The 27,978-nt window shown below is 49.0% G+C and overlaps 1 protein-coding gene across 1 annotated transcript; it reads left to right on the forward strand.

Annotated features, from left to right (window-relative positions):
* Positions 1–27,886, forward strand: slc4a2b (solute carrier family 4 member 2b). The gene is given in 24 exon segments (XM_067251609.1): positions 1–37; positions 4,917–5,097; positions 11,814–11,979; positions 12,153–12,373; positions 13,120–13,247; positions 14,344–14,576; positions 17,255–17,391; positions 19,034–19,214; positions 19,463–19,598; positions 19,971–20,187; positions 20,298–20,403; positions 20,522–20,538; positions 20,540–20,710; positions 20,834–21,047; positions 21,460–21,666; positions 21,814–21,962; positions 22,130–22,324; positions 22,888–23,121; positions 23,295–23,384; positions 23,493–23,659; positions 23,953–24,206; positions 24,323–24,492; positions 24,656–24,829; positions 25,012–27,886. Coding segments are annotated over 23 exon segments (3,708 nt in total). The 5' UTR covers positions 1–37; positions 4,917–5,037; the 3' UTR covers positions 25,093–27,886.
* Positions 27,887–27,978: the final 92 nt, after the last annotated feature.

Raw genomic sequence — 27,978 nt, forward strand, 5'->3', positions numbered from 1 at the left:
ATGATGTCAGCGGTGGATCCTGTGGCATTAAACTAAGGTAAGATAAGCTCTGTTACTGTTTATCCTTCTTGTCACACTTGTTGGTATGCTGTTGTGCCATCATTTCAGTCAAGTGCCTAATGTTTAGCTCACTAAACTGTTTAAATGTCTCTCTCTTTTACCATGGGAGCGATATTCTAAATCTGTATTTACTCGGTGCTGAAATGACTTCCGCTGTCAAAGCCGCTGGTGAAACTTCCTTACAAATAGAGTTATTGTATTGATTACTGTTGTCTTCTCCTGGGATGACTGAAATGGAAATCAATCGGCTTGAGGAAAAAGTAGCCCTAAAGGTGACCCAAAGCTCTCGCTTTGACATTTGTTTGTGACACATCTTTGACACATCGTCCTCCGATGGCCTGAGCAGAAACAGTGACCCACACACACTGACCCACACACACTGACCCACACACAGTGCATCAGGCCAAAAGTAACTGGATTTATGTTCACCATTATGGTTTACCATGTACCTCAGTGAATTATTGATGAACATAACTGCCATTCTGTTAGAATGGTTCTGTTTACACTTTCCGGACATGTTTTGCCTCCCTCAGACCTCTGTGTATCACAGATTACAGCGCATCACTATTACAGTTGTACAATCACATTTGTCCTGTAGAAACTTTGTTTTTGTCTGCATCTTTTCTATGCTTCTCGAGCCATGTAAGCACATTGATTGGAGATAACAGATAAGGGCCTGTATTGGGAACGAGGACGATCCAGACTAGAACAGACTGTCGGCCCATCAGAGTTTGTTTTTGATAAAACATTAAAGACACACAGTATCTTTAGTGACTCAAATGCCGCACAAGCTAAAAGTATTGAAGTTTTATTCTATAGTGTCACATTAAAAAACACAACCGCCAAACAATTTGTTAGGAGGAAACCCAACCCTGTATCATTTAGCATAAGGTTTTTGTAAAATCCTAAATTAGTCCTACTACTACCTCTTCCTCTCTCATTGTCTGACTTTTAAGTGGGGGCTTGTGTGTCAACTGTGGTTTCTACATTACGATCAAGTCTCTATTTCTGAATCTGCATTTCCATTTGCAGTGGTTACATATTTTATTGAACCGTTCCTAAATTATGCCTTTTGATGGAAGTGCCATATGTAATCTGTGGTCACCACACTCCAAATTTAAGAACCTACGATTATCTCTGCAACACAACATTCCTTGTTTCCCTACAGACTGTTGATTAAATCTAGAGCCAATAACTTTTGAAGGATTCAGCTTTGTCGAAAAGGATTATTCTTAACATCACCCACAGAAAAAAAACTGACCTACAAAGCCATTGGATGCTGTATTTTGTTGTATATTTATAGCCTGTTTCAGACTTCCGTCTTGAATGTCATCTTTTTTAGGCTTAATCTATAATTCATCACACAAATGAAACCTCCTTACTCATTTCATTTATCAATCACACAGCCCTCAATCGGTTATTCACTGGTGTGTCATCATATGTATGATTTCCATCCAATGCTGTTGCGGAGCGCAGCCCACTTAAATAGCTTGCACATCAGTACAGATCAAAATGTTCAATCTGTTTCTGAGCGGGGAATGTACAATTGTACAATAACCTCCTCTTCAGACCTCCAGAGGCCGAGTCAACCAGGCAAGGTCAGGTAGACCTGGGAGGCAAAACACTTCTGAAATATAATACGTTTCGACCAGTTATTTCAGGCAGTAAGCCGGAGGCTGTCCTGAGAGGCTTCTAATTGACTCCTTGTGGGCAGACTCCAGTGTCAAAGCTTGGGTTTATGGCAGATACTCCTCTGGCGAAATGGACTTGGAAAACAATTATTAAGCAAAATCCTCGAGGAATGTTTGGTGAATCCCATCCATAATGAATAGCATGATTGAAAGTTTATATACTGTGATCTTTTCTGAAATCTGAGCCTAAAGTAGTCTTAAATGTCCAAAAAGGATTACTGATAGTAATTAACAACAAACACAGATGAATGACCAATAGCAGTGCAAGCATCATTGCATCTGTCCCTGATGAATTGGCATCGTTTTTGCAACAACAGTTTTTGCAACATCCCACAACATCTCTATTATTAGTTTGAGAAAACAGATAAAGTTGACAGCTTCACTCTCAGCAATAGATTGAACACTGTAAATGTGCCAGAGAGTGGAAACAGACATTTAGAAGGGGAATGGCCAACACTGTTCTACCAACACAGCTTATCTGGTTTGCTGTTTGGTCTACCAAATATAGCCGCTGACTTTAAAGGCCAAGACTTTTGATCATGAACGTCCCAAATCTAGAATCAACCACTTCCGAGGGGAAATAACCCATTGCTAATCTAAAGAAAATAAACACTTCTGGATCATCCCTGACGTTAGTGTTCATGTACCCATCTGAGCTTAACGGTAAAGCTTGATTTACACCACACACACCACACTGTTTCTTTTAGAAAAGCACACTTCTACTTAAGGGTTGAATTTGAGGTTTGAGATTGATTGCATTAATTAAAGCAATCGTAGCCAGGAAGTGGAGGACTGCATGTCAGTTTGTTATCCATGCGATAACTGAGACCGTTTATTGTTCTTGTGGTCAGCGGCCACATAGCATCCCATTATAATTGTAATGTTGTTCTCAGGATGTCAGGTCTATCCCATCATGCTTCTACATACTCCAGGGTCTTAACTTGTATGTATTGAGTAATTGAGACTTATTATTTTGTTTTCACAGATTGTTCCAAGCAATATTTGGGGTAGGACAGGAGGCCTGTGGCCTCACCCACAGCAGTCTAAGCTAGATGCTTCCTTCCAGTATTTCAGCCCACTTCCTCTCCAAACAATACTTATCTTTGCCCTTGTATGCACACACTTTGGGCTGTTTACTATTCTGCGGAGAAGGTGAGATCTGCAGTCTCCTGCTGCTTTGCAGTCACAACAGACAGACAGAAGAAGGGGCTCTGAGGACATCACTTACTCAGGTCCAAGATGGGGCCATGTGGTGAGCCGCAAAGCCACTGGTGTGGTCAGAGATTGTTTCCCATTCAGAGGAGAAGAACCAAGTTAGTGAGGGAAGTAACATTTTTAAACGATTTCTCTCCTGGACCTGGCTCAGTTTTCAACTTCAAGTTCTGTAGCTAGATGATAGGAGCGTGTCCTGTGATAGGACAGTCTTGTCCATGTGCGCTCTTCATGCTTAGTACTTTTCTGGTCCTCACATTATTCTTTTGATTTGGCTTCATTGGTGTCAATTGTGTAGCGATTGATGTTTGTTGTTGCTACAGTGTGACCGTGATAATGGGTTTGGTTCCAGATATGCCCATCCCTACGTCAGTGTGTTCCCATGCTTGTTTGGTCAGGGACACCCCCCCCCCCCCCCAGAAAATAATTTTCTTTGTGAAGCTAATTTTTGCAAACGGGCAGCGAGTACGGGCGTTCCCAGATGTGTTCCGCTCCGTACGGGGACTCGAACAGCGAGCGCACGGCTCCACCCCACAGAGCTTCCAAACAGCGCCGCACGTCTCCCCTAATCTCTTGTGTGACTGCACCCCATTTAATAGTCTTCCTTTTAAAAGTCTGTCTTGTAGGCAAGGTCAGTGATATGATTATGCCCTGGCATCAGTGAGGCATGTCATGATTGATAATTATTGCCTGACTATCCAGGGTGCCTTAGACTGGACATCGACTGCTTTCTGATATGGACCAGACCAGGAGATGGATAATGGCTAACATCCATAAATGAGCTCTGCTCCAGCCTCTTGTGTTTGAATGACACGGCCTGTCCTCTTAACAAGAAAGACTCACAGACAGAGCCAGGACCGCGTTCTCGCCAAGTTTTCTGTAAACTGAAGCGTCTGAGAACAAGGACCACCTGGGATATGAAAGGGATTAAGAGGGTCATGTTCATCGGCTCAGCTCAGTTAATTACAGCCAGAACAAGAACAAGCCATCTTTAAATTCTCTTTCCAGCGGGAGTGTCCATATTAATTACACTGTAACAAAGACCACTTAAAAAGCCCATGACCTTCTTTCTGAGACTGGCTGTTACTTAGTATTCTCATGAACACTATCCAGGAATAGATCTTCAGTGCGCCGTGTCAAAAGATTCAAAGAAATGATGACTAAATTTTGTGTTTCAGTGTACGAGATCATTCCAGTCACGGACATCACTTGGTAATCTCATATCTACCCAATTGAGATTCACCAGAAAGCAACCGACCTGTCACCTTTGTCTTTGAGGAGTCATTGATCCGATGTGACAGGGTTTACTAGAAGCCGCCCAGCTGAGCACACAGTTTAACCTATCCCTTCGTGTTGCATCAGAAATCCCCTGGAGGAGGAGACGGGGGAAGGTTTCCTGGTCCGGGAGGTCAGTGGGGCTAACGTCTAGCAACACTCTCCTGGCTGGAGCACGCGCCGCCACTTATCACAGTGTCCTGTCCGCAGTAGCACGCTCTTATCTGGCCCTTATCGCTCTGTAGAGGTAATGACCTTGATTGCCGGTGAGGAAGTGTTATTGGCCCGCAGACCTCCCCAGCGTCCTGAGTCACACCCGCTCCAAATTCTATTTGAAGTTCGTTCAAACACTTATCCGTGCTTGATTGATCCAATGGGCTTTGCCAGGAAGTATCATCCCAGAAGTTCACACCTAAACATGGTTGAAAATCTAGGCAGATGGAAGCACAATGCTCTTCCAGAACGGTTTTAAATACTGTTTTTATTTCCGTCTGGGGCTGCACACGTCCGATTGACTTATTTTGTACTAAAACTATTCCAATCCACCTTGAGCTCCCTGAGTCATTGACATTTCTCCGAAAAGGCAATGTTTTGGGATGTTTGCGTTCGCTAGCTCTCTATTAAAGCTAGCCTACAGTAATAACACTGTCACCCTAACCCCTGACCTCTCTGTTCCAGGTTATGCTGCCCAAAAGGTCCTGTCTGAGTCCCAGCGAGAAAGAGAAGGGCTAAGGCCACACCGTCCCAGAACCACCCACGGCTTCCCTGAACCCAAACCCTGACCAAGAGGAGCGTAACCATGAGCAACCCCAACACGCATGGCAAGCTCACAGGCGCCGTGGCAGCAGTCACTCAGACGGTGAGAGCGCACGCACACCCAAACTCGCACGCAAACTCACACACAGACACTCATTTCCCTTTCGCACACACTGCACACACGCACTCCAATAAGGTTCGACTCCTAATGCCGACCACATGACAAACAAACACACCAAGCATAGACATGTTCTTGTTGTGGTTGACCGTCAGAGAGAAAGGCAGACCATCTTTGATGAATCCTCAATTGTTCTACCTGCAGTGAGTTGCTTTACATAACATAATCCAACATTGTTCTCCCGGCAGTGAATGGATTTATAGCTATTATTTCATGATGGTCTCATGTTCAGTAGACCACAGTGGTTCAATGCCTGGAAGCCTTTAGTCTCTGATTACCCTAACAGAATTTTCTTTCCTCCTCCCCTGACGCACACTCTCTGCGCTGAGATTTCTGCCGTGTCAGCCCCCTACGGTCCTCTGTGTTTTGGCATCTTTAGCGTTTGTTTTGGGTTGTGCTTGTTCTTCTCTTAGCAGTGTGTGTGTTCAGAGGAAGGCGCTCTCCACAGAGTGAGTCTCCTTACTGGAGGCAATTATGGGGACCTTTTTTTATTATTAAACTTTGGCATAAAATCTGTAGTGAAATTGTTTTTTTTGAAACTGTTCCCCTGAGTGCAGTTAGAAGAGTTGACTGGTGGAGTAGCGATTTATATGTAGTTTGTAACCCTGTGATGGAACACTGGGTTGTCAACATTAAATCACTGTAGTAAAGCTCTGCTAGTGATTCCTAGCAGCCAATTGGCTCCTACCATCAAAGATTAAGGACTTAATTTAGGTCCCCATGAAGCCCTAAGATATAAGATCTTGAAGGTGAGATTAAGTGGCTGTTGGGGACTGGCAGGCAGTGACAAAGTGGCAACGAATGTATTTTTCATAGACCATTACCTTAACAATGGTTATTTACCATAGTGTCAGAGTAAGATCATTTTCCTATGAGTTCCTAACTAACCTCAGGGTGTTTGTGTTTCCTGGTCATGAACCATGGATTACTTATTGAAGTTAGTCAGAAAATCACTGGTGCCTTTCACTGGTGCCTTTTTTTTTCGTCCAGTTTTCTACTCAGCTGAGTGTCAGCGTGTACAGGTGTTTTTCTCCTAAGTCCTCTGCTCTCTCCCTGCACGCCTTGTGTCAGCGCTCCAGCTGCACTCTACCGTTTCAAAGCCAGTGCGCAGCTCTGCCACCTCAGGAAATGCCTGCTTTCTCTGAGCAAAGCCATTTCTGTGTCTTTTTTTCAGTGCCGTCAGCTGCTTCCTATCCCATGTTACCCAATCATGTGTTAGGTCCTCCTCCAGCCCAGACTCAGACTGAGGGGAGGTCCAGCCTGCCTGGACGCAAACACCCTGGGGGGAGGGGGGGTTAGGAGGGGGGGGATCTCTTCCCATGTTGGAACGAAGTTATGGCTTAGAACTGCTAGTCTCTCCTTCTGCAGGACCACAGCGTTGTCTGAATGACATCAGAGTTTCCTTCCTTTGCGATTCGTCAGTTTACAAGACGTGTGTGTATGATGGTACACCACGCAGTACAGTGTGTGTCTTGTGGGACCGTACCATCCCAGTTCTGCTTGTCCATCAAGGTACACTACAGAGAGTCATACAGAACTGGAATGGTCTCTTATTAAGGCCATGTGTATGCATTGTTATGCACTAAATGTCCTTGTTGCTAACCACCTGTGCATTTTATGACAAGGTGACTTTTCAGTATAGCGTAGAAACGTGCGTCCCAAGGCGGTTACAGAATTTGCAAAAGATTAGGTTTGTTTGCTCGGTACAACCAACGCTAAACTCTGATTCGTCGCTTTCTTTTCTAAACCTCTTCTGGGTTAATCATTATCTTCCAATAAGGGCAGTGTGGGCATGTGTGTGAGTGAAGTAGTAGAGGAAGTTGAAATAATTTTGTCTTGTCCTTTGAAAGATTGTGAAACTCTGTGGCGTTCCCTTCCTGTTGCGAGGCATGGCCCTTCGTCATGTGACGCGGGGGGCTGAATAGAGCAGAAGGACAGGCAAAGGTTCAGGTGGCCATCCGCTCTGTTTGCTAAATAAGACTATCCACCAAAGGCAAATAAGGTAGTTATAGTTTCAGTGAGGCGCCTGACTGGATTTTCATGGATTTTCTGTACACGGAAAAGGTGAGTCTGTACAGTTTACACAGTCGTGTTAGGACCTGGCTGTTAGGACCTAGCGAACAGTAGAGCCAGTTCCTCACATGGACCATGGCTTCTGTTTGACCGTGCCCACACAGTTGCTTCATAGATCCACAGAGGAAGAGCAAGCAACTCCTCCTTTAATTTCCTCCTACACACGAAACTGTCTCATGTTCTTTTCTTGCTAGGGGGCCTTGAGGGATGCTTGTTGTAAATATGGCTGATTCTGGTCACTGTGGCTTCAGTCATAGTGGAATACTGAGGTAAACAAGGTGCACCCGCCCCCCACCCCAGTCAGTGTCTTAGGATTGACTCTGAATAGGTTCTGCGTAGCCCATCCTACCGTTGTCTTGGCTACCCAGAGGTGTGTATGTGATGCTTATTTTATTCAGTCAACCGCCTGCCATCAGATGAAGGCCTTGCAAAAACCGAGTGACCATTTTCATCTTAATGCTTCACTCATTACTGATGGTCAACCCTAGACTATCACTGTACTGGGTTTGTCAACAGTGAGGCGAAGCCTGTGAGTCCTTTGTAAATGCCCCACTAAGGGATTGTACCTTGAAGCCAGACAATGATTAGTGTAATTCCCTCTCCTCCTTCAACCTCGCAGGTTTCCTGTGACTCAGCCAGCGTCACACCTCCTCAGTGTCATGCAGTCAAACACGCACCTCTTTATAGCATCGGGCTGTAGAAGCCTCAGTGGAAAGGGTTAACAAGATGTCAGTATTGACATCTTATTTCATTCAATTCTGCAATCCTGCCTGGCGACGGTGCCTGGGCCCTCTCTGCTCATAGTCGGACCTCCACATCCTGCGGCAGGGCTCTGGTGACTCAGCAGCTAGTGGAATACATCGCTTTGCAGCATCCGCTGCTGTCAGCCTGTGGTCGTTTGGTCCCCGTCCCCCCCCACCACTCCCTGCCCTGCCTCTCAAAGTGCTGATGGTGTGGGATTCGAGTCACCTCAAGGCTTAGATAATCTGTCCTGCAGCCGTACAGCAGGGCTTTCACTCAGTGCGACTTCAGGACAGCCGATTCAAGAAGTGAGACAAGCTCCTTGTCAATCTAAGTGCTTTATAGTTCATTGTTGTTTCTGTTTGTTGTATCTAGAAAGATGACACAAATGGTTTTCAAGGGGAAGTTTAGATTGTGGGAGTGAAACTGAATTGAAACCAGCTGGAGAGCTGAAGAGCTGATTACTCATTACACACTCACCTGCACAGTTAAAGTTAAACGCTACGGTAGGTGACCTTTGACTGACCCTGACTATAAAAATAAACTGAACAAACTGTGACCCAATTTGGTAACACCTATAACACCTTTTTGACTTCTAAACTGGTTTTCAAAAATACTGAGAGCCTCCTCTACAACACCTATAAATATCTCTCTTCGTCATGTTCCCCATCCAGACACACTAGTTGTAGCTCTCTAGTTCTACTCCTCACATGACTCTTCTGTGTCTTACTTCCCACTGGAGGTCACCAAAAAGTCACATGACCTTGTCACAGGAAGACATCACTCTTGTCCACGAGATGGTCTGAGTCAGCATAGAAAGAGAGAGAGAGAGAGACCTCAGAGAGAACAACGTCCCTCTAGGCCCATGGGGCTGGTAATGCTTCTGTGAAGCTCTTCTGCTGCTGGATCTCTGCAGTGAGGGGATTGTGGGTGTTAGTATGCGACCAGAGAACCACAGACCAGGCCCTCTCCCTGCCCCTGCCCCCAGGCTAGGATGAAGCAGGCCAGGCCCTCTCCCTGCCCCTGCCCCCAGGCTAGGATGAAACAGGCCAGGCCTGGTGGTCACCTCCCCCTCTCATGCCACACCCTGTCTTCACCTTCAAATCCCATCTGCTCCCCACCCTCTAATGCCACTGCTTTGGCTGCCCAGCTATTACATCCTGAAAAACCAGTTAGAACCTTTTTAAGTCAGAGTCGCGGCTGTGCTGTGTGTCATTGTCCTTAAACACAGAATGAGGTTTAAAAGGAAGGATTGGGTCCCCTGGTTGAGAATTACAGAACAAGATGCAATGTGAAATCTAAAAAGACATCTGTCTGAAATGTCCTTTTCTTGCACTTAGGCCTGGTTGTTCCATCATGTAATCATCAAGCTTGCCTTTGATAATATCTCTAGATGTTACCACAGGAGCTGAGGGGATTTGGAGCACCTTGGTCAATATTTAATTTGTGGCTGATAAAAATATATAATAAAAAAAGAAAAAAAAAGGGAGATGAATGTTAGATATTGTTCCAAGGCAGTTCAAATAGGCTTTGTCCTTTCCAGAGCGTTTGTCCTCAAATGTGAATGAACAAAATGGTCTTGTTTATTTGGCGTTGTTGCCACAATGGACAGATAGGTATGGTGCCAGGCTGTGAAACGAGATAGCGTTCTGATTAGGGGTGTCACGGGGCTGGATCCAACAAGGCTAGAGGGCTTAGTCCTTCCTGCTGCTATTAGTCTAGAGGTGGGGAGATTCACAGCACCAGCGTTGCTGAAGAGCAGTTTTCCACTCGACGCCGTCACACTTCTGGGTATGAGTCTGGTAAGTCGATCCGTGGTTTTGATGAGCTTCTGAAGAGGGTTTTGTCTCGTCGGTTTGTAATAAATGAAGTTGACCTTCATAACGGTTTGTTGTTTTCTATGTTTAGGACCTTTTGGCGTACCCACCATCGGTCCTTGTTGCAAGGCCGTGGCCCGGGTTGCTCTTGGTTTGTTTTTGCACATGGTTTTGGGTTGTGGGAAATTCTTCCACCTCTCTGAGAATCCCTCACACATCTTGTCCACCTCTTGAGATTTACTGTGAACTGAAATGAGTGCCCTGTGAAAAATAAACGCCCCTCCTGGCTCCAAGAGTCTAGAGCGGGATGTGTTTTTGAGGTCCGCTGGGCTGTCATCGTGAAGCCTCGGATTGATGCAGATGCGATCCGTCTGAGCTACATAATTACTCTGCGGATCGTCGATCTCCGCACCACAGTTATTTACGGCAGTGCTTCCGAAGTGCCCGATGCTGTGGAAGTGACAGCGACCTCACAGCTTTTAAGCCGAAGGACTGGAAACACGGAACCAAAGTCGCTTTCGAACCTGCGTTGCCAGTTTTTAACTGTGATTGAGTCATTTCGTTTTTGCTGAGATTCTTGTTTTCCATGCGGCCTTCCAGGTAAGGGTGGGGCCCTTCTAAGAAGCCTCATACCCACCTGTCACAGTGATTGATCAGGTTTTAGGAGGTCCCTGACCTTGGGTAAAAAGTGAATGGATTCAGCCTGGCCTCTCCCACAGAGATGGAGGAGAAGCCGTCCTTCAGTCTTACACCCTAGTGCGGTATGTGTACATTTCAAGGTCAGACCATAACTCTTGTGTGTTTGTGCTAGACATGGTGGTGATGTGAAAATAAACAGCTCTTGCTCTTTTGAACGTCCAACTTTTTCCACTTCAAACTCATCTTGACCTTGACGTTGTCACCTGAAAAGGGATCATCAGGGAGGAAAGGCGTTTTGAAGAAACGGTGAGACGTGGCATTTGGACTGTGTGGGTCAGGTTTACTGGATGGTATGGATCAGGTTTTCTACTTGGTACATTGGCCCGAAACCACGGCGCTCTGAAGGGGTCGTATAGTTTCGTAGTTTGACCAGGGGCTGTTGATGGGAGCGGCCTAATTGCATTTCACCGGCCAATGTACTTTCCCCTGCTCCCCTGAGGCACAGGGCAGAATTTAATCTGAGTGATGTGTGTAATGGCCTGAGAAGTGTTTGAAGGGGCGTCAAATGAGCCGTGGTGCCGTGCGTGTCCGGCTTATGTCACTGGAGGGGGCCGCCGCGGGGGCCTCGGGATCTATGTGCCGTTTCCACGGCAACGTCGGCCCCTCTCCTCGGGGGTGGGCGCGAGATAGTCGGCTCGTGTGGTTAGTGGGTCTGCTTGCTCCACCCCTGTGGCCCACCCCTGTCATAACAAGCACCCCCTCTGCCCCGGAGCAGGAAAACAGATCAGTTACCTGCACATCACAGCGAGCTACGTGACCTCCGTCAGAACACCTCCCACTGTTCTGTGATTGATCCAGGAGGGAAGCTGCTGTTTTCAGTTTGAGAGTGACGTTATGGTTGCGTGAGGTGAGGACCCACAAGTAGATATTGTGTGCTGGGAGGACCCAGACGGTATCATCTGGGATTCAAGATCCATAGGAATTTCCTCGGGACTAGACCGCCCTCTTGTGGCCGTGTTTTGAGTCACATCCTCTACTGTAGATGCAGTTGAACCGACCGCAGGAGAAGTACAAGAAGGAACCGTTTTCAGGAATACCAATCGAGATAAACAGTTATGACCTCGTATTTGTTCACACACCACAGCTGCTGCTAGAGAAGGAGATGCTCCCTTCCCTTCCCTGCCTGTGTACACATCCAGCACACACAGCCTTCACATGACATGCAGGCAGACAGCTCCACTGTCTAGTCACTGGAACATATCATATAACCGGCATCCCACCCGTCTAATCTAGATAGCATTTCCACCGTACGACATCACAACCATTTTGCCCCCCCCCATGACCGAGGTACCCTTTCATGTGTATTTGCAGCCGGAGCCCCCCACCTCACCCTTGCGGGGGCCGCAGCGTGTGGAGGAGGAAGATGAAGGGGACCTGAACAAAGCCCTGGGGGTCCAGAGCTTCCAGCAGATCCTGAACCCCGCCCCCAGGGTGCCTGACGAGCAGCACCGCGCCTACAATGAGGAGGACTTTGAGTGTGAGCAGGGCCTCGCCCCCGTTCACCTGACACAACCACCTGCTCGTTCCCCCCTCCCTCCTGGTCTCACTCACGCTCACACTCAGCGCAGGCTCGATCCTCGCTAGCTGTGTGTCGCGACTCCCTTAGCAGCTGGCTTGTAATAACATCCTCCCCCCTCCACCTCCCCCCAGATCACCGCCACTCCTCGCACCACTCCCACCACCCGCTCTCCAAGCTGCCGTCGGACGGACGCCGGAAGAAGAAGAGGAAGAAGGGGCGAGAGCGTCTTAATGACGCCGGCCCCAGCGGGGCCTCCACCATCGAGGAGGGCGAGGACGACGAGGACGAGGACGAGGAGGGCGCGGAGGCCCTGGCCCCCGAGGACCTCGACGCCCTGACGGCAGACGTGCAGGTACTGGAGGGACAGGTTCAGGTGGAAGAAGGGGTTAGCAGGCCGGGGCTGTTGTACCAGCTGTAGTCTGGTCTGACACTTACTGGATCTCTTCATATAGGATTCTTTGTTTACTTACCAGATGAGTTATCACATAACAATACCACAGTTTGTATAATATTAATATTACTATATTAATTATATTAATTTTAACTACTGTACATAATAATTGAACTTGCATATTTTTTTTATTCTATGGTGTGCTTGTCACTTATGTGACTCTTACCAAACACATAATGCAAAAGTTATATTTTAGCATTATAAACAGTAAAATAGTGTGTTTTGTTTAAACCCTTAACATAGCACCACCCCACCCCTCCCGTTCGCCCTCATCAGAATTCACAAAGCATCACCATTATTTTCCTTTGTAAATATTTCAGTAAGACCTTAATTATTGATTTCCTGGGTTTGAGGTTACAGTACAATATTATGAAATTCACATAAGTGTTGTGTTTCACCAGAAACATTACCAGGAAAGATGTCATGCATGTGTGGAGAGTGAACACTTTTTTCTAAACATGAAACAAAATAAGTCTGTTTTCTAAAATAGAAGAAACATTTGATCTTGTCTCAAAAAACTAAAAACTCTCCACTACCCTTTTTCCAGTAGACACATGTTGGTTGATAACATCTTGGCAACAGTAGTTACCCAACCCTTCTGTAAACTCACCCAGAGTGCTCCCACTGTCCCTCCTCTCTCCCTGTAGTTCTTTGTGTCAGACGAGGACCCCCACTTGGCCATGCCTGTCACCGACAGCCCTCATGCTGCCCGGGGGCTGGACATCGTCCCCCATTCCGCCCAGCCAGCCGACGCAGATGACACCAGCGCCACAGAGTGAGTCAACACCACACCTCCTCCATCCCTCTCTCCTGCTCTCCTCCATACCTCTCTCCTGCTCTCCTCCATCCCTCTCTCCTGCTCTCCTCCATCCCTCTGTCCTACTCTCCTCCATCCCTCTCTCCTGCTCTCCTCCATCCCTCTGTCCTGCTCTCCTCCATCCCTGCCTGTCCTGTTCACGCTGTATAGCTGGACCAGTATCCACAACAAAACGTTAATTTTTCGCTCTATTCAGCACGCCGTAGCTTTTTTGGGGGCTGTACCTGTCCTCGCTCTTTTACAGAGGCATTCTTATACGCTAACAATCACCGCCAGGGCTGTTCTGATTGGCTCAGGGAGGCCCGGTCGGACACACTGTGCGTTACCATGTCCCAGGCATCTGGCCGTCCTGCAGGGTCTTGATGTAATAGACCTGAATCATCCCCCTGAATCGTCCCTCCTCGCCCCAGGCCATAATTCACCTGTCTCCATAGAGATGTCTGACCTGAGTCAGGACCACCACACCTCTCCTTCCCCCGGCCCCACCTATGGCATTCAGTCTCCCAGCACTGTTCACTATCTCGTCTCAGATTCACCTTGGTGGGGGCCCCTTTTCTTCACCCGGCTCTCTCCTCTAATCCTGAGAGCTCCTCTGTGCTGCTGCAAGACACCCTCCTTCTTCAGACTGTCCCCCGTTTGCGATCGGAGGGGATCACAAAGTGGATTACTTTGAATGCTGAGAAAAGCCGGTATTGGAATACTTCTTTGTGTAGGTCTTTCAGCTGCGGTCGGAGGTTTTGCTTTGAGTCGTGAGGGTTTGCTGGTTTGTTTGTTTATTTGCGATCTAGACGCCCAGTCTGGCTCCTGCACTAACAGGAAATCAGTTTGATTAACTTTGATTGTTCTGTTGTTGTGTGGGAGGATCTTTATGTAACATTAGAAGAACGGCGCAGGGAAATCCTTTTCAATGTGTGTGCTCTCTGTTCTGAGACAGTGACCGCACTGTTCGTATACTGTACATACTTAACATTTGACGTTCCGCTGAAGTCGTCCTCTCTCTCTCTCTCTCTCTCTCTCTCTCTCTCTCTCTCTCTCTCTCTCTCTCCCCCCACAGGAAGATCCGCACAGCCTCCGGCAGCGACCCGAGCGCCCCGGCCAGCCCCGCCCCCCAGTCCCCCGAGCACACGGGCCTCGCCCGGGTGTCGTCTGCCAGCCGCAGCTACGACCTGCAGGAGCGCCGGCGCACGGGCAACATGACGGGCGCCGAGCAGGCCAAGTACCAGCGCATCCCCACGGACGAGAGCGAGGCCCAGACGCTGGCCTCCGCCGACCTCGACGGCATCAAGAGTGAGTGTGGAGGGGACTGGGAAACTCTCGGTTGTCATAGTCAAGAACAAGGAAACGCTATCAACATCACTTTGTTGTCTAGAGGTTGTTTTATACAGGCAATAGAAATGTGGCTACTTCATAAGGATGTGTTGTTGGAGGTAACAATCTCTAACAATTTTTTCTGGCGACAGCCACAAATGTACTATACTGTTACAGTAACTACTGTAGTCTTCATATGTCTAACAGCTGTCTGAGGTTTCCTTTTCTCCTCTTTTGTTGTCCTAATGGACAACATGTTCCATTTGGGGTTTATTTCGACCGTAACGGATTTATCCTGGGAGCTTTGTGTCCGGAATGATGTGTTTTACCCCAAAGTTCTGGGAAGTTGCCTGTCAGTCCTGCTCATGTGTTGAAGCTGCTATTGTCCTGGGAGAGATTTATATGGGAGTCCACTGCTCTGAATCTAAACTCTCCATGACCTCAAAGTGTTGGGCGATGGTGCCAGACGACCTTTTAAAGATGTCCTCTTAAATTGAACATCATCAAGTGCGGGAAGATGTTCCTTTTCCCTCGTGTGTGTGTGTGTGTGTGTGTGTGTGTGTGTGTGTGTGCTGTTTTCGGCTCCTTTGATATCTTACATTATTACCTCTCCTGCTGAGCTACATGATTAGACAGAAACAGCTCAACGCTGGCTGACTGATGGAATCTTCCGGGAGGGGAGAGCAAGACAGAGAGGGGTTTAGACCCACACCACACAGGGGTACATTAATGAGGGGGCTCTGTCAGGCATCCCTCACTCATGCACACACACACACACACACACTACTGTCTCCCCTCTCCCAGGGTTTGGGTGCTGCCCTGTGAAGTCCCCCCCCAGCCCTACAGGGGGCGCTGCAGGGGAGCGTCCAGGTGATCCCAGTCAGGAGGTTGACCCCTCAGAGGGGGGAGGCAGCTTATCAGAGAGGGTGTAGAACAGGCTGTCCTCATTAGATTAGTCCTTCCTGACTGTCAGCTGAGGCCCTGGAAGCAGGCCTGATCACCCCCCCCCCCCTCTCACCACCCTTCCTCCCAGGGGCTACTTGAGAGATCTGGCTCTCGTACCCAACCTCACAGTCATTAGTAGCAGGGAAACTCTATGACGAGCTAAGGAGTGTAAGCGTGTAGGACCGGTAGCTCTGCAAATCTGGCTGGATGGGATGTGAGTAGACAGAGAGGGGTGTGTTTGGCTGTCAAAGACCATCCAGCCAATCCAGGTGGAGGGCGTTTCCACACAGGGCGGGGTCTCTAGTAAATGGTGTCAACATCGGAACCTTCTTTTATCTGTTTCCTGCCGCTGTAAATCATCCTGGGAAAAGGGCTCGAGTGGCTGGCCATCGCTCAATAAAAGGAATTAAGACGTCACTGTCCTTCCCTCGGGGTCTGACCCTTTCGTAGTAAGCCCCTCGGACAGCTAATGCCGTCAGACGGTTTCAGCCCAGCGGTCGTGAAATGTCAACTTTTTCCTTTTCCTCCTCCTCTGGTCTTGCCGGGAACCCTCAAAGATGTTCAGGGTCACGACCCCCTCCTGCCCTCACTTCCACCCCTTCCATCTCCTCTCCCTCAAGAACGCTCCCCCCCCCCCCCCCCCCACACACACACACACACACACCGTCAAAGCCCCAGCATGGCATCACTCTCCCTGGAGCACCCAGGATTCAAGAAGCATCGAGTTGTCCCAACTAAGTTGTTCTCTAAGCGCTAAACCCACCGCAGCTACGTCAGCTATCTCACTTTCTGCTCCTCACGGAGGAACGAAGAGAGACAGAGAGAGACAGAGACACAGAGAGAGACAGAGCGACAGAGAGAGCAGCCACGGAGAAGGAGAGCGCCCCGCCGTAGACACGTCTGATTAAGTCTGAAGAGAAGTCTGGTGTTCAGGTGATGAGGCTGAGACACGAATGAAGAATCCCATCAAGCATGTTTCTGGTGAGGGGGAAAGAGGTAAGGCCTGTCTCTGCTGGTGCTGGACTACACCAGGAGAGCAGTCCTCTCTGGGTGGAGCTCTTTAAGCCTGTCACAAGTCATGTTTCTGCTTCTCCCGGTTGGCTCCTTGTGTTTTGATAGTTAGTTTCAGCCTTTCCGGTTGGGATTGTGTCGGGGAGTTCAACTGGTTAAGTCAGTGCTCGGTCACTGTTTTCGGCGGTAACACAACAGGTTTAAAAGGCTCTTTTGTTGAACTGTTCGTTGTTTTCATGTGTGGCTAGATTGAGATTGATGCTGGCTGGGCCTCTCGGCCAGTAGAGGCCCTGGTCTTTCATCGTTGTACGATTCATCCTCCTACCTTCCCATTGTGCTGTGAGCTGTGGTCCCCACCCATGTCAGGAGCACCTGTTACTGGTGTATCTGTCCCCTCCCGGCCAGCCTGCCCGTGTCCTTGGTGTGCAGCCAGCATGGTAACTCTACTCACCCTGGGGAACAAAGCCAGTGGCTTGGGCGCTGTGACTCTGAGCCCTGTGATCTGATCTGGGGGCCAGGAAGCTGGGGTCACCCCCTCTGTCGGCCCCCTTAAGTTCTGACCTGACTTGTATAAATGTAGTTGATCGATACTTTGTGTTGCTTTGGGGATATACCTGGATTTGTTCCTTTTCTCTTCCGTGTCTCACTCTCTCTTTCTCACTTTCCTTTTCTGCGTCTCCCTCCTTCTCGCTCTCCTCCAGGCCACCGTTTTGAGGATGTCCCCGGCATGCGTAGACACCTGGTCAGAAAGAGCACCAAGGGCCAAGTGGTGCACGTCAGCAAGGACCACAAGGAGCCCAGCGTGCGAAGCCGCAAGCAGGACCACACCCCACACGAGGTGAGCCTCAGACCCACCCCTCTCACCTGCTGCTGGTGCCGCCACCAACCACACATCAAACGCACGTTTAGATGTGCTCCTTTGCCCAATTGGTTTTGGGGATTGGGTGAGGTTGAAGAATTTTATGTTTATGTATTTTCAATATTTTCATAATTCCATTTAAATCAAAGTCCCGATTCAGACAGTACTCCTCTGGAGGAAAGGTGTAACATGGAATATCCTGGGAAATATTTTCCACTGAGACACTCCCAGATTGGTGTTCACCCATCTCCCTCTGTGACTAGTGGGTTAGACAGGGGGCAGGACCCAATTAAAAATGAATGAGTTCTTTCCTTTCACACACCCCAAAGAAAGAACGTTGGTAACCAGACCCTGGGTGCCCCTGAGAGGTGGAGCCATGTTTTATTAACACACACACACACACACACACTGGCCCCCAGCAGCCAGGTACACAACAGGTTCCTCAGAGGGTAGAGGTGTGTGTGTGTGTGTGTGTGTGTGGTGTGAGAGAGAGAAAGAGAGAGCCAGGTACACAACAGGTTCCTCAGAGGGTAGAGGTATGTGTGTGTGTGTGTGTGTGTGTGTGTGTGCGTGTGTGTGTGTGTGTGTGAGAAAGAGAGAGCCAGGTACACAACAGGTTCCTCAGAGGGTAGAGGAGTGTGTGTGAGTGAAAGAGAGGCATGAGGATCCCCTTCTCTCTCGGTCGGCTGTGTTTGAACCATCTCCTGCCCCCTCGCTCCTCCAGCCGGTACCGGTGGTTCTGTACCGCTCGGCTTCCCGGCCCAACGGCGTCATGCTGCTTGACTTCTCCAGCCATATGGCCCGCCACCAGAAGGTTTGACGAGTGTGTGTGAGCGAGCATGTGTTGGAGTTGGCATGGCAGTGAGAGTAGGTACTAAGTTCCATTTGACCAAAACAGGTTGTTGTGATTCCTGCTAACTGACTGGCATGGGGTTCAAGGGTCAGGCATTAACCCACCACCTACTGTAGTTCTGTGAGAGGTTTGAAAACACGATTGTCTGACCTGAGTGATGGCTGTGCTGGTTTGGAAGGCGCGAGCTTCGTGATGCCACAGAAACATAAGCTGCTTGATAGATGTGTTGATGTAGCAACTGAGACTGCAGTATTGACTGTTCACCAGCCTGTTTTGAAACTATTCTAGATGCTGATCAGTTGTTTACTGAGTCCCGGTTATACAGTATTGGTACTGTACGGTGGCGGTATAGTACATTAGAAACCCGCCCTGTGTGTGCATGGCTTTTCAGAAGTGAAGATTCCAATCATTCATGTGTTACTCTGACAAACTTACTTCCAAACAAAGGACTTGAACTTACAGAAGAACAACGCCTGAGAAGGCAGAACATCAGACCAACTTCAAGTGGACAGCCACACTTTCAGTATTTTACTGAATGTGCATGCTGGTCTAACCTCTACTGTCAGTTACCTCAGCCTCCCCTCACCTGTGTGTGTGTGTGTGTGTGTGTGTGTGTGTGTGTGTGTGTGTGTGTGTGTGTGTGTGTGTGTGTGTGTGTGTGTGTGTGTGTGTGTGTGTGTGTGTGTGTGTGTGTGTGTGTGTGTGTGTGTGTGTGTGTGTGTGTGTGTGTGTGTGTGTGTGTGTGTGTGTGTGTGTGTGTTCCTGCAGGTGTTTGTGGAGCTGAACGAGCTGATCATGGATAAGAACCAGGAGATGCAGTGGAGGGAGACGGCTCGCTGGATCAAGTTTGAGGAGGACGTGGAGGAGGAGACTGAGCGCTGGGGGAAGCCCCACGTGGCCTCGCTCTCCTTCAGGAGCCTGCTGGAGCTACGCAAGACCATCTCCCACGGTGAGAGGGAGGGCTGGAGGATGAGGACCAGGGAGGGATGTATGGGAAGAGGTGACTGAGCATGTGCATGACAGGGGCAGGGAGGAGCAACAGCGGGAGGATAGGAGGGAGGGAGGACAGGGAGTGTGTGAGAGAGAGACAGAGAGAGACAGAGAGAGACAGAGAGAGAGAGTGCTTGAATGTGAGCGTGCAATGAGGGCGCGTGAGCCTGGCTAGCCCTGACCCCGGCCTGCTCCCTGCCCTCCCAGGCGCGGTGCTGCTGGACCTGGACCAGAAGAGCCTCCCTGGCATCGCCCACCAGGTGGTGGAGCAGATGATCATCTCGGACCAGATCAAGGCTGAGGACCGGTCCAACGTGCTGCGGGCCCTGCTCCTCAAACACAGGTGACCCCCACGTCACGAATTCGGGCTCCCTCACACGCCGCCTGTTCTTCGGCAGCTCCGGAGCTGTGGAGCTCCTGCTTTGGCTCTCTGTGTACACATCTCACCCTGCCTCGGTCCCTTCCCCCCCTCCACCCTGTCTCTCCCTCTATTGCTTATTATTTTGGATATTTAGGAGGTTTATTGTATTATAGGTTAGTTTGTCATAGGTGTAAACTGTTCTGAGTACTTATATGTCATGTCATGCCAGGTTGTTTTGCGTTGTCTTGTGCTAAGAATTTCAGTGCCCAGTCTGACCCTGTGTTGGTCTGTGTACCTGACAATAAAAGACTTGAACTTGAACTCTCTCTTCCTCCTCCTCCGCCTCCCTCCCAGCCACCCGAGCGATGAGAAGGAGCACAGCAGCCCCTTCCCCAGGAACATTTCAGCGGCCAGCCTGGGCAGCCTGATGGTCCACCACCACAGCACCAACCACATCTCCCAGGCCGAGCCCTCCGTCACCGAGCCCCTCATGAGCGGCACCAGCAACGGGGCGGACACCGACACACACATCGACATGGACAACAAGAACGAGCTGCAGGTGCCTCTTCAGGTCCGTACTGGTGCTGAAGACTGAACCGGGCATCGCTTTTGTTGAGATACTTCAAGAGCCGGAGTTAACCCTGTCTGTGTGTCTGTGTGTGTGTCTGTGTGTGTGTGCAGAAGGAGAGCATTCCAAACATCGGAATGCACAGGTCCAAGTCTAAGCACGAGCTCAAGCTGCTGGAGAAGATTCCGGAGAATGCCGAGGCCACAGTTGTCCTCGTGGGTGAGTCTACCCTCTGGTAATGAAGATGATGATGAGGTTCACGTCTTCATTCCACCAGAGCCCTTTCCAAGTAACTCTCCTGCTCCTCCTCAAGCTCTTCCTCCTCTTCCTCTTCCAGGCAGTGTGGACTTCCTGGATGGAGCAGCCCACCATGGCGTTCGTGCGTCTGCAGGAGGCAGTGGAGCTGGCCTCCGTCCTGGAGGTCCCTGTGCCTGTCAGGTTCCTGTTCGTCCTGCTTGGACCCCCCAGCACCAGCATGGACTACCATCAGATCGGACGCTCTATCTCCACTCTCATGTCTGACAAGGTCTGTAATCCTCGTCTTTTTCCTCTTTGTCCACGCTCGAAAACTTCCAGACGGCGACCCCATTGGCCCTGTGTGTTACATTAAAAATAATCCCCCCCTCTCCTTCCTCCTCCTCCCCTGCAGCACTTCCATGAGTGTGCCTACCTGGCCGACGACCGGCAGGACCTGCTCAACGCCATCAACAGCTTCCTGGACTGCTCCATCGTGCTGCCGCCGTCGGAGATGGGCGGGGAGGAGCTGCTGCGCTCCGTGGCCACCTTCCAGAGGGAGATGCTGCGCAAGAGGGAGGAGCAGGACGGCAGGCTGGCCAAGGAGCCCCAGAGCCCCGAGGACAAGGGTGAGAGAGGAGAGGGGAGGGAGAGAGGGGGAGAGGGTGAGAGGGGAGAGGGGGAGGGGGGAGAGGGGAGAGGGGGAGGGGGGAGAGGGGGAGGGGGGAGAGGGAAGAGGGGGGAGAGGGAAGAGGGGGGAGAGGGAAGAGGGGGGAGAGAGCAGAGGGTGAGAGAGCAGAGGGGGAGAGGGGGAGGGGGAAGTAGAAAGGGAGGGGATGGAGAAGAAAGAGAATGGAAAGGTTACTGACCTTTGGGTGGGAGGGAAAGGGAGGGAGGTAGGGAATTAAATAATACATGTATATTAAAATAGAAAAATAAAGGATGAAAACTGAATAAAAGCATGTGCTTTCGAAGCTAACCAAGGTCACTTCTCCCAAATGTTTTCCTTCTTTGCGATATCCTGTGGTGTCTGTGTTCCAGAATCCCTCCTCACGCCCTTCAAGCCCTCCGACGACCCCCTGCAGCGTACGGGACGCCCCTTCGGAGGCCTGATCCGGGACGCGCGGCGCCGCTACCCCAAATACGTCAGCGACTTCAAGGACGCGCTGAACGCCCAGTGCATGGCGGCGGTCATCTTCATCTACTTCGCTGCCCTCTCTCCTGCCATCACGTTCGGGGGGCTTCTGGGTACGTAGGAGCAGCTGGCTACTTAGATCCCTGAGTGCTTTCCAGTGAACAAATGCAGGCAGGAGACACGTGTCATCTAAAGTCTTTGAGAGGGTTCACGTTAGGAGTATAGGGTTGGTAGTCATGTGACATTGTGTCTTTCGATAGGTGAGAAGACTGAGGGGCTGATCGGAGTGTCAGAGCTGATCATCGCCACGGCGACGCAGGGCGTCTTCTTCTGTCTCGTGGGCGCCAATCCCCTCCTGGTGGTGGGCTTCTCAGGACCCCTGCTGGTCTTCGAAGAGGCCTTCTACTCCGTGAGTGTGCCGGGCTGTGTTTGAAACACGTCACTGTGCCTTAGTGATGCTGACCTGTCTGATTGCTGTTTGTTATGAGGTACCTTGTTACCAAACTGATGTTGTGGCATGCTGTGTACAGTGTGTTCAACTATTTAGTGTGTGTGTGTGTGTCTTGTTCTGTACAGTTCTGTAAAGGGAACGGGATCGAGTACCTGACAGGCCGGGTGTGGATCGGGTTCTGGCTCATCATCATCGTGGTTCTCATGGTGGCCTTCGAGGGCAGCTTCCTGGTGCGCTTTGTCTCCCGTTTCACCCAGGAGATCTTCTCCTTCCTCATCTCCCTCATCTTCATCTACGAGACCTTCTCCAAGCTTGGCAAGGTACCCAGGACCTCAACGTGACCTTGAAACCTTAGTAACAAATGTCCGATTTCCCTGAGAGATGCACAGAACTCAAATGTTACTATCACTGCTAATATAACTTTTTTTTGTACTTTATTTTCTATTTAAGGTATTCCTTTTTTTAGCGTTTGTACTATAATAGTAGTGTTGGTAGCTGATTGAAGCAAAGTGACTTTTCTTTGGACAGCATCCAAAAGCTGGGGTTGGAAGGAGGACTTTTCCTTGCAAACGAGCTCTAAAATCTGCTGTGATTGAGTCACCCTGATCTGGGAACAAAGTAGAATGGATTGGGAGTCAAACTTTGATCCGGGCTTAATGATTTGAAGAAATGGCCCTATGTTTAGAGCTCTTTTCACACCGACTTAAGAAGGGATTTTCCTATGGATTAATCTTTTCTTCCCAGGAACAGGTTTGTGTGGGAGTTAGACAGTATGATGCCTGCGCTAATCCCTTGTTTAAGCGAACGTGTGTGTGTACATAACAATGTCCTCAGTGTGCGTGATCGATGCTCCGACATGAACTCTCTCTGTGTCGCCGGGCAGATCTTCATGGAGCACCCGCTGCAGCGCTGTTCCCTTGCCAACGGCACAGCGGGAGGCGGCGTGGCAGAGAACGTCACCGTGGGGACGGAGCTCGGTAACGGCACGGTACCGGTGCAGTTAAAGATCCAGGGACAGCCCAACACGGCTCTGCTGTCTCTGGTGCTCATGTCCGGAACCTTCTTCATCGCCTTCTACCTGCGCAAGTTCAAAAACAGTGCCTTCTTCCCAGGCAGGGTAAGATGCAGGTGAACTAGGAGGAGAGGGAGACCACACACAGAATGAATGACTTATATTATGCCTGGTCCAGATGAGAGCATTATGGTCTGTGCATGATCGTTATTAGCAGGTTAGTGTTATGGTCTGTAAGGGAGCCTGTCTGTGCTCACCCCTGGCCCTGTGTTCCTCAGCTGCGCCGGGTGATAGGAGACTTCGGGGTCCCCATCGCCATCCTCCTCATGGTGCTGATGGACTACAGTATCCAGGACACCTACACTCAGGTGTGACACACCAGACCTGCTCCAATCACACACCACGTGGCATTCTCACTGAGCGAAACTCGCTAACTCCTCCCTGATGTTCCCCCCCTCCCCCCTGCCCCGGTGTAGAAATTGAGCGTCCCCAGTGGGTTCTCGGTGACCAGCCCAGACAAGCGGGGCTGGGTGGTGAACCCCCTGGGCTCTGACGGGCAGTTCCCCATCTGGATGATGTTCGGCAGCCTTCTGCCCGCCCTCCTCGTCTTCATCCTCATCTTCATGGAGACCCAGATCACCTCGTGAGTGTCCCTGCAGCGCCCACACACACATCTTACACGTACCATGGGTCCTTTCCAATCTCCAAGCACTGGAGACATTCGTAGTTGTAGTGGGTTCGTATGGGACAAGCCTATACTGTATAAAATGATTGATATAGGATCTAATATGTGTCCTTGTTGCTTTCTCCCTCATCTCTCCTTCTACCTCTCCTTTTCTTCCTCTCTCTCTCTCTTCTCTCTCTCTCTCTCTCTCTCTCTCTCTCTCTCTCTCTCTCTCTCTCTCTCTCTCTCTCGCCCCCTCTCCCTGTCTCCAGACTGATAGTGAGTAAGAAGGAGCGGATGTTGGTGAAGGGTTCTGGGTTCCATCTGGACCTGATGATCATCGTGGTGCTGGGCGGGACCTCGGCCCTGTTCGGCCTGCCCTGGATGGCGGCCGCCACCGTCCGCTCCGTCACCCATGCCAACGCCCTCACTGTCATGAGCAAGGCCGTCGCCCCTGGCGACAAGCCCCGTATCCAGGAAGTGAAGGAGCAGAGGGTCACGGGGCTACTGGTGGCTGTGCTAGTGGGTAGGTGTCAGGACTGTAGAACTTTGAACCATGGGAGGATTAGAACGTTATTCGGTTCTTCGTTTCGAAAGTTTAGTGTTGTCCTTAAAACTCTCTGTCTCTTCCCTCCCCTCCAGGTATGTCCATCGTCATTGGAGACCTCCTGCGCCAGATCCCCATCGCCGTGCTGTTTGGCATCTTCCTCTACATGGGCGTGATGTCACTCAACGGCATCCAGCTGACAGAGCGCATGATGCTGCTGTTGATGCCCCCCAAGTACCACCCCGACCACACCTACGTCCGCAAGGTGAGGCCGCCGCAGACTTTCACACTGACCTGTGTGTGTGTTTGTGGGGGTGTGTGTGTGGTCTTTCTAAGGAAAACACAACAAAAGCTGTTAGTTAGAGCCCAGTGCTGGTCCTCCTCAGTGTTTCCTCGTCCCTCCAGTCCCTGACCCTCTGTGTCTCCAGGTGCGGACCCTGCGGATGCACCTGTTCACGCTGATCCAGCTGCTGTGTCTGGCGGCGCTGTGGGCCGTCATGTCCACCGTGGCCTCGCTGGCCTTCCCCTTCGTCCTCATCCTCACCGTCCCCGTCAAGATGTTCCTGCTGCCGCGCATCTTCTCCAACAGAGAGATGCAGTGTGTGAGTCCAGCCACCGGGGGGCGCTCCGGGGCCAGTTGTAAACACCTGTGGCTGCTTAAGAAGAGATGCCCATCGAGTTCTTCTTCCCTGTTTTATCTTTACGTTACTTCTGATGTATCGCTTTGTTATTCAAAGGAGTTTGCAGGTCATAACATTGATACAAACGTTCTGCTCTGTTCCAGCTGGACGCAGACGAGGCGGAACCCACCTTCGATGAAAGGGAGGGCCAGGACGAGTACACAGAGATGCACATGCCTGTGTGACCCTCCCCTGAACCAAGTATATCCTTTCCTCAGTGGCCACACCTACCTGCCAATCACACTACCAGCCAATGACCTACACAGAACTAACAGCTGCCCCCAGAACACGACACACCACCCCTGGAATCTGACCCTCCTCTGTACGGTTTTGTTGGCCCCTTGCCTCCGTTGCTGTAATTACACCTGACCCAAAGGGAAGGGTGTAATATCAATATCAGAAGGGGGGTTTGCATTACTCTGCACACCCAACAAGCTTATTCCCTGTTGCAGTCACATGACCTGGGCCTGCTTCATGACAAAAGCAGGATGGGTTCACTGCTCTAGGCGATGGGGATGCACTATGCGCATCATAACCGTCTGGACTCCTAACCTGACAAACAGCACTTTGCGGCACACACGTTGAAACAGAAGAGACCAACACGAACAGCAATTCTCCATTTGAAGATTTGCAAAGTTAAGTTATATAATCGAATATTTCAGTAGGTTTGCCATTCTTAACATTTCAGGGAGGACAATCTCCCATCATATCTGAAGGCTATGGGGATAGCAAGGTCAAAGTTGATTCTGATAACAGTGTATCGTTTGTAGTTTTCAACCCTGAAAGGTTGCTCTGATTCACATTGAATATGTGGAGGAATATGTGGGATACATTCCTGGATTCAATATATTTAACATATTGAGCTTTTCATGTCTGTTGCTTTATTTGTGTACTTGTTTTAGTTCACCAAGCGCCTTATAAAGGAATCAATAGCTGTGCTGGGAGACATTCCTCTGTCTTGTTTTAGATTGCTGCTCAGTCAAGTGCAAATCTAAGCTCTCCGCACTTTTTAAGACACCAAAGCGGGTCATTTCAAATTAATAATTTAAGTATAGATATAATAGTTTTTTGTGTGACTTCATGAAAAGCTTTTCATGGCCCTGTGACATCATCGAAAGAGAAAATGTCAAAAGTTGGGATTGTTTTATATATGTATATCTATCAATTACAAATTACTTCTTTTTTTATTGAGTTTCAAGCATGCCTGTTTTGAATTCAACTTCCTTCAATAGAGCCCAGATGCATGCTTGGCTGTTACTTGCATAGACTGAATCTCACCAGCAGAGTGCAAGCCTATGAAACTAATAAATTGTTGTACCCATTGCTTTCAGAAGTGCAATTCAATTGTTCAAGGTTTTCTTTTTCTTTTCCCATACTGATACATTGAAGATCCTTAAAATGGTTCCTAAAGTGGCCTAAGGTCAAGGCTATGGTCAGCTGCAGGTACGCTTGTAGCTTCCCTCTTGTGTAGCATATCTCAAAAGCAAATTACACACTAGTCAAAGTGATCCATTGCCACATTAACCTGTCGTATTTTTTCTAGTGTTGTGCAGTTTGTCACTTCAGTAGACGCATGCCATCTCCTACTGAATCCCTATGAAGGTCAAAACACTGTTCAATTACTCTGTTTATTGGGGAGAGCACTAATTTATTTGATTCTTTTCATGTGCTGTGTTCAGTTTTCTTCTTTGCCAAACGTCTGTCATAAAAATAGTTAAGAGCAGTTACATACTTACTGTGAGGATCAATCATCTCACCTTTTTAGCCATCTAGTTTGTGTTATGTGAGGTAGGCTATTGGGTTTAGCCTATAGCTTCATTTATTTTCTTGCGACATTCCACATTTTATCATAAGCTAATTGTTTTATTTATCTCGCTAATGGCTAATTATTGATACCTTGTGTAGTAGAACATTACTTGTAAACGGATCAATCATGTCCATGTCGACCAAGTTGAAATTAATTCTATGTAGACAATCTCATTGTGCATTACCCATATGACAGGATTGAGGTTGTTGAAATGTATTATTTTATGAATATACAAGGCTGGAGAATCTTTTATGAATGTGCAGATTAGACCTTAGACCAATACAGTTTGTATTGTTTGAATACTGGACAAGAGACCTCCATCCCTTTTCCCCTCTCTTTCACCTTCCAGTCCCTTCCCTCCATGTTGCCTGGTCTCTGTCATGTCGTTGTGCCTGTGGCTTGTGCTTTACAGTCAATCTCAAGTGCCACTGGTCACACGTGTGTGACACGTGTGACCAGATACACTTCTGCCTCCAATCAGAGGTCAACCATAGATGTGTTTGAGTGATGCCGCGTTTAACTGCTTTGTCACGTACATTACTGTCTCTGCTCTATCTGTACTGTCTGCCTGTAGAGTAACACTCAATAGGGTTTGTCTCATACGTTACTGTCTCTGCTCTATCTGTACTGTCTGCCTGTAGAGTAACACTCAATAGGGTTTGTCTCATACGTTACTGTCTCTGCTCTATCTGTACTGTCTGCCTGTAGAGTAACACTCAATAGGGTTTGTCTCATACGTTACTGTCTCTGCTCTATCTGTACTGTCTGCCTGTAGAGTAACACTCAATAGGGTTTGCATTTTTTTTTTTAAAGATGCCGCTCAGTCTGTCTCTCCTGTTTGTACCAGGAATGGCGTTATCACCTGTGATCTGGGTGTAGAAAGATTGTGTTAAACTTGTTTATCATGGCCATAGTCCGATAAGAGCAGGAAGGGGATTTTAGGAGGAGTGGATGTGTGGAATGAATATTTATGTATTTGGCTGTGTATGATGGATAGAAAGATGGAGGGAGGGAGGAAGGGAACGAAGTCTTCTTGATTGTGTACAATGCTACAGAGCCTGACTGAAACACCGACACAGCACACTAAACTGTAGTTCCATTTGAAAAGCAATTCAAAGCATTCTGTGTTTATTGGTCATGTTCCTTGTACATAGTTCAAATATCAATGGCAAATAAAGATAATTTTCTATTTAACATCATCTTTGTTGTGACTTTCTACCTACATTTTGATTACATCTAGTCAATAAAAAATGTCAGTGTTGAC

The sequence above is a fragment of the Osmerus mordax genome, chromosome 15 (assembly GCF_038355195.1).
Source record: "Osmerus mordax isolate fOsmMor3 chromosome 15, fOsmMor3.pri, whole genome shotgun sequence".
Classification (NCBI taxonomy): Eukaryota; Metazoa; Chordata; class Actinopteri; order Osmeriformes; family Osmeridae; genus Osmerus; species Osmerus mordax.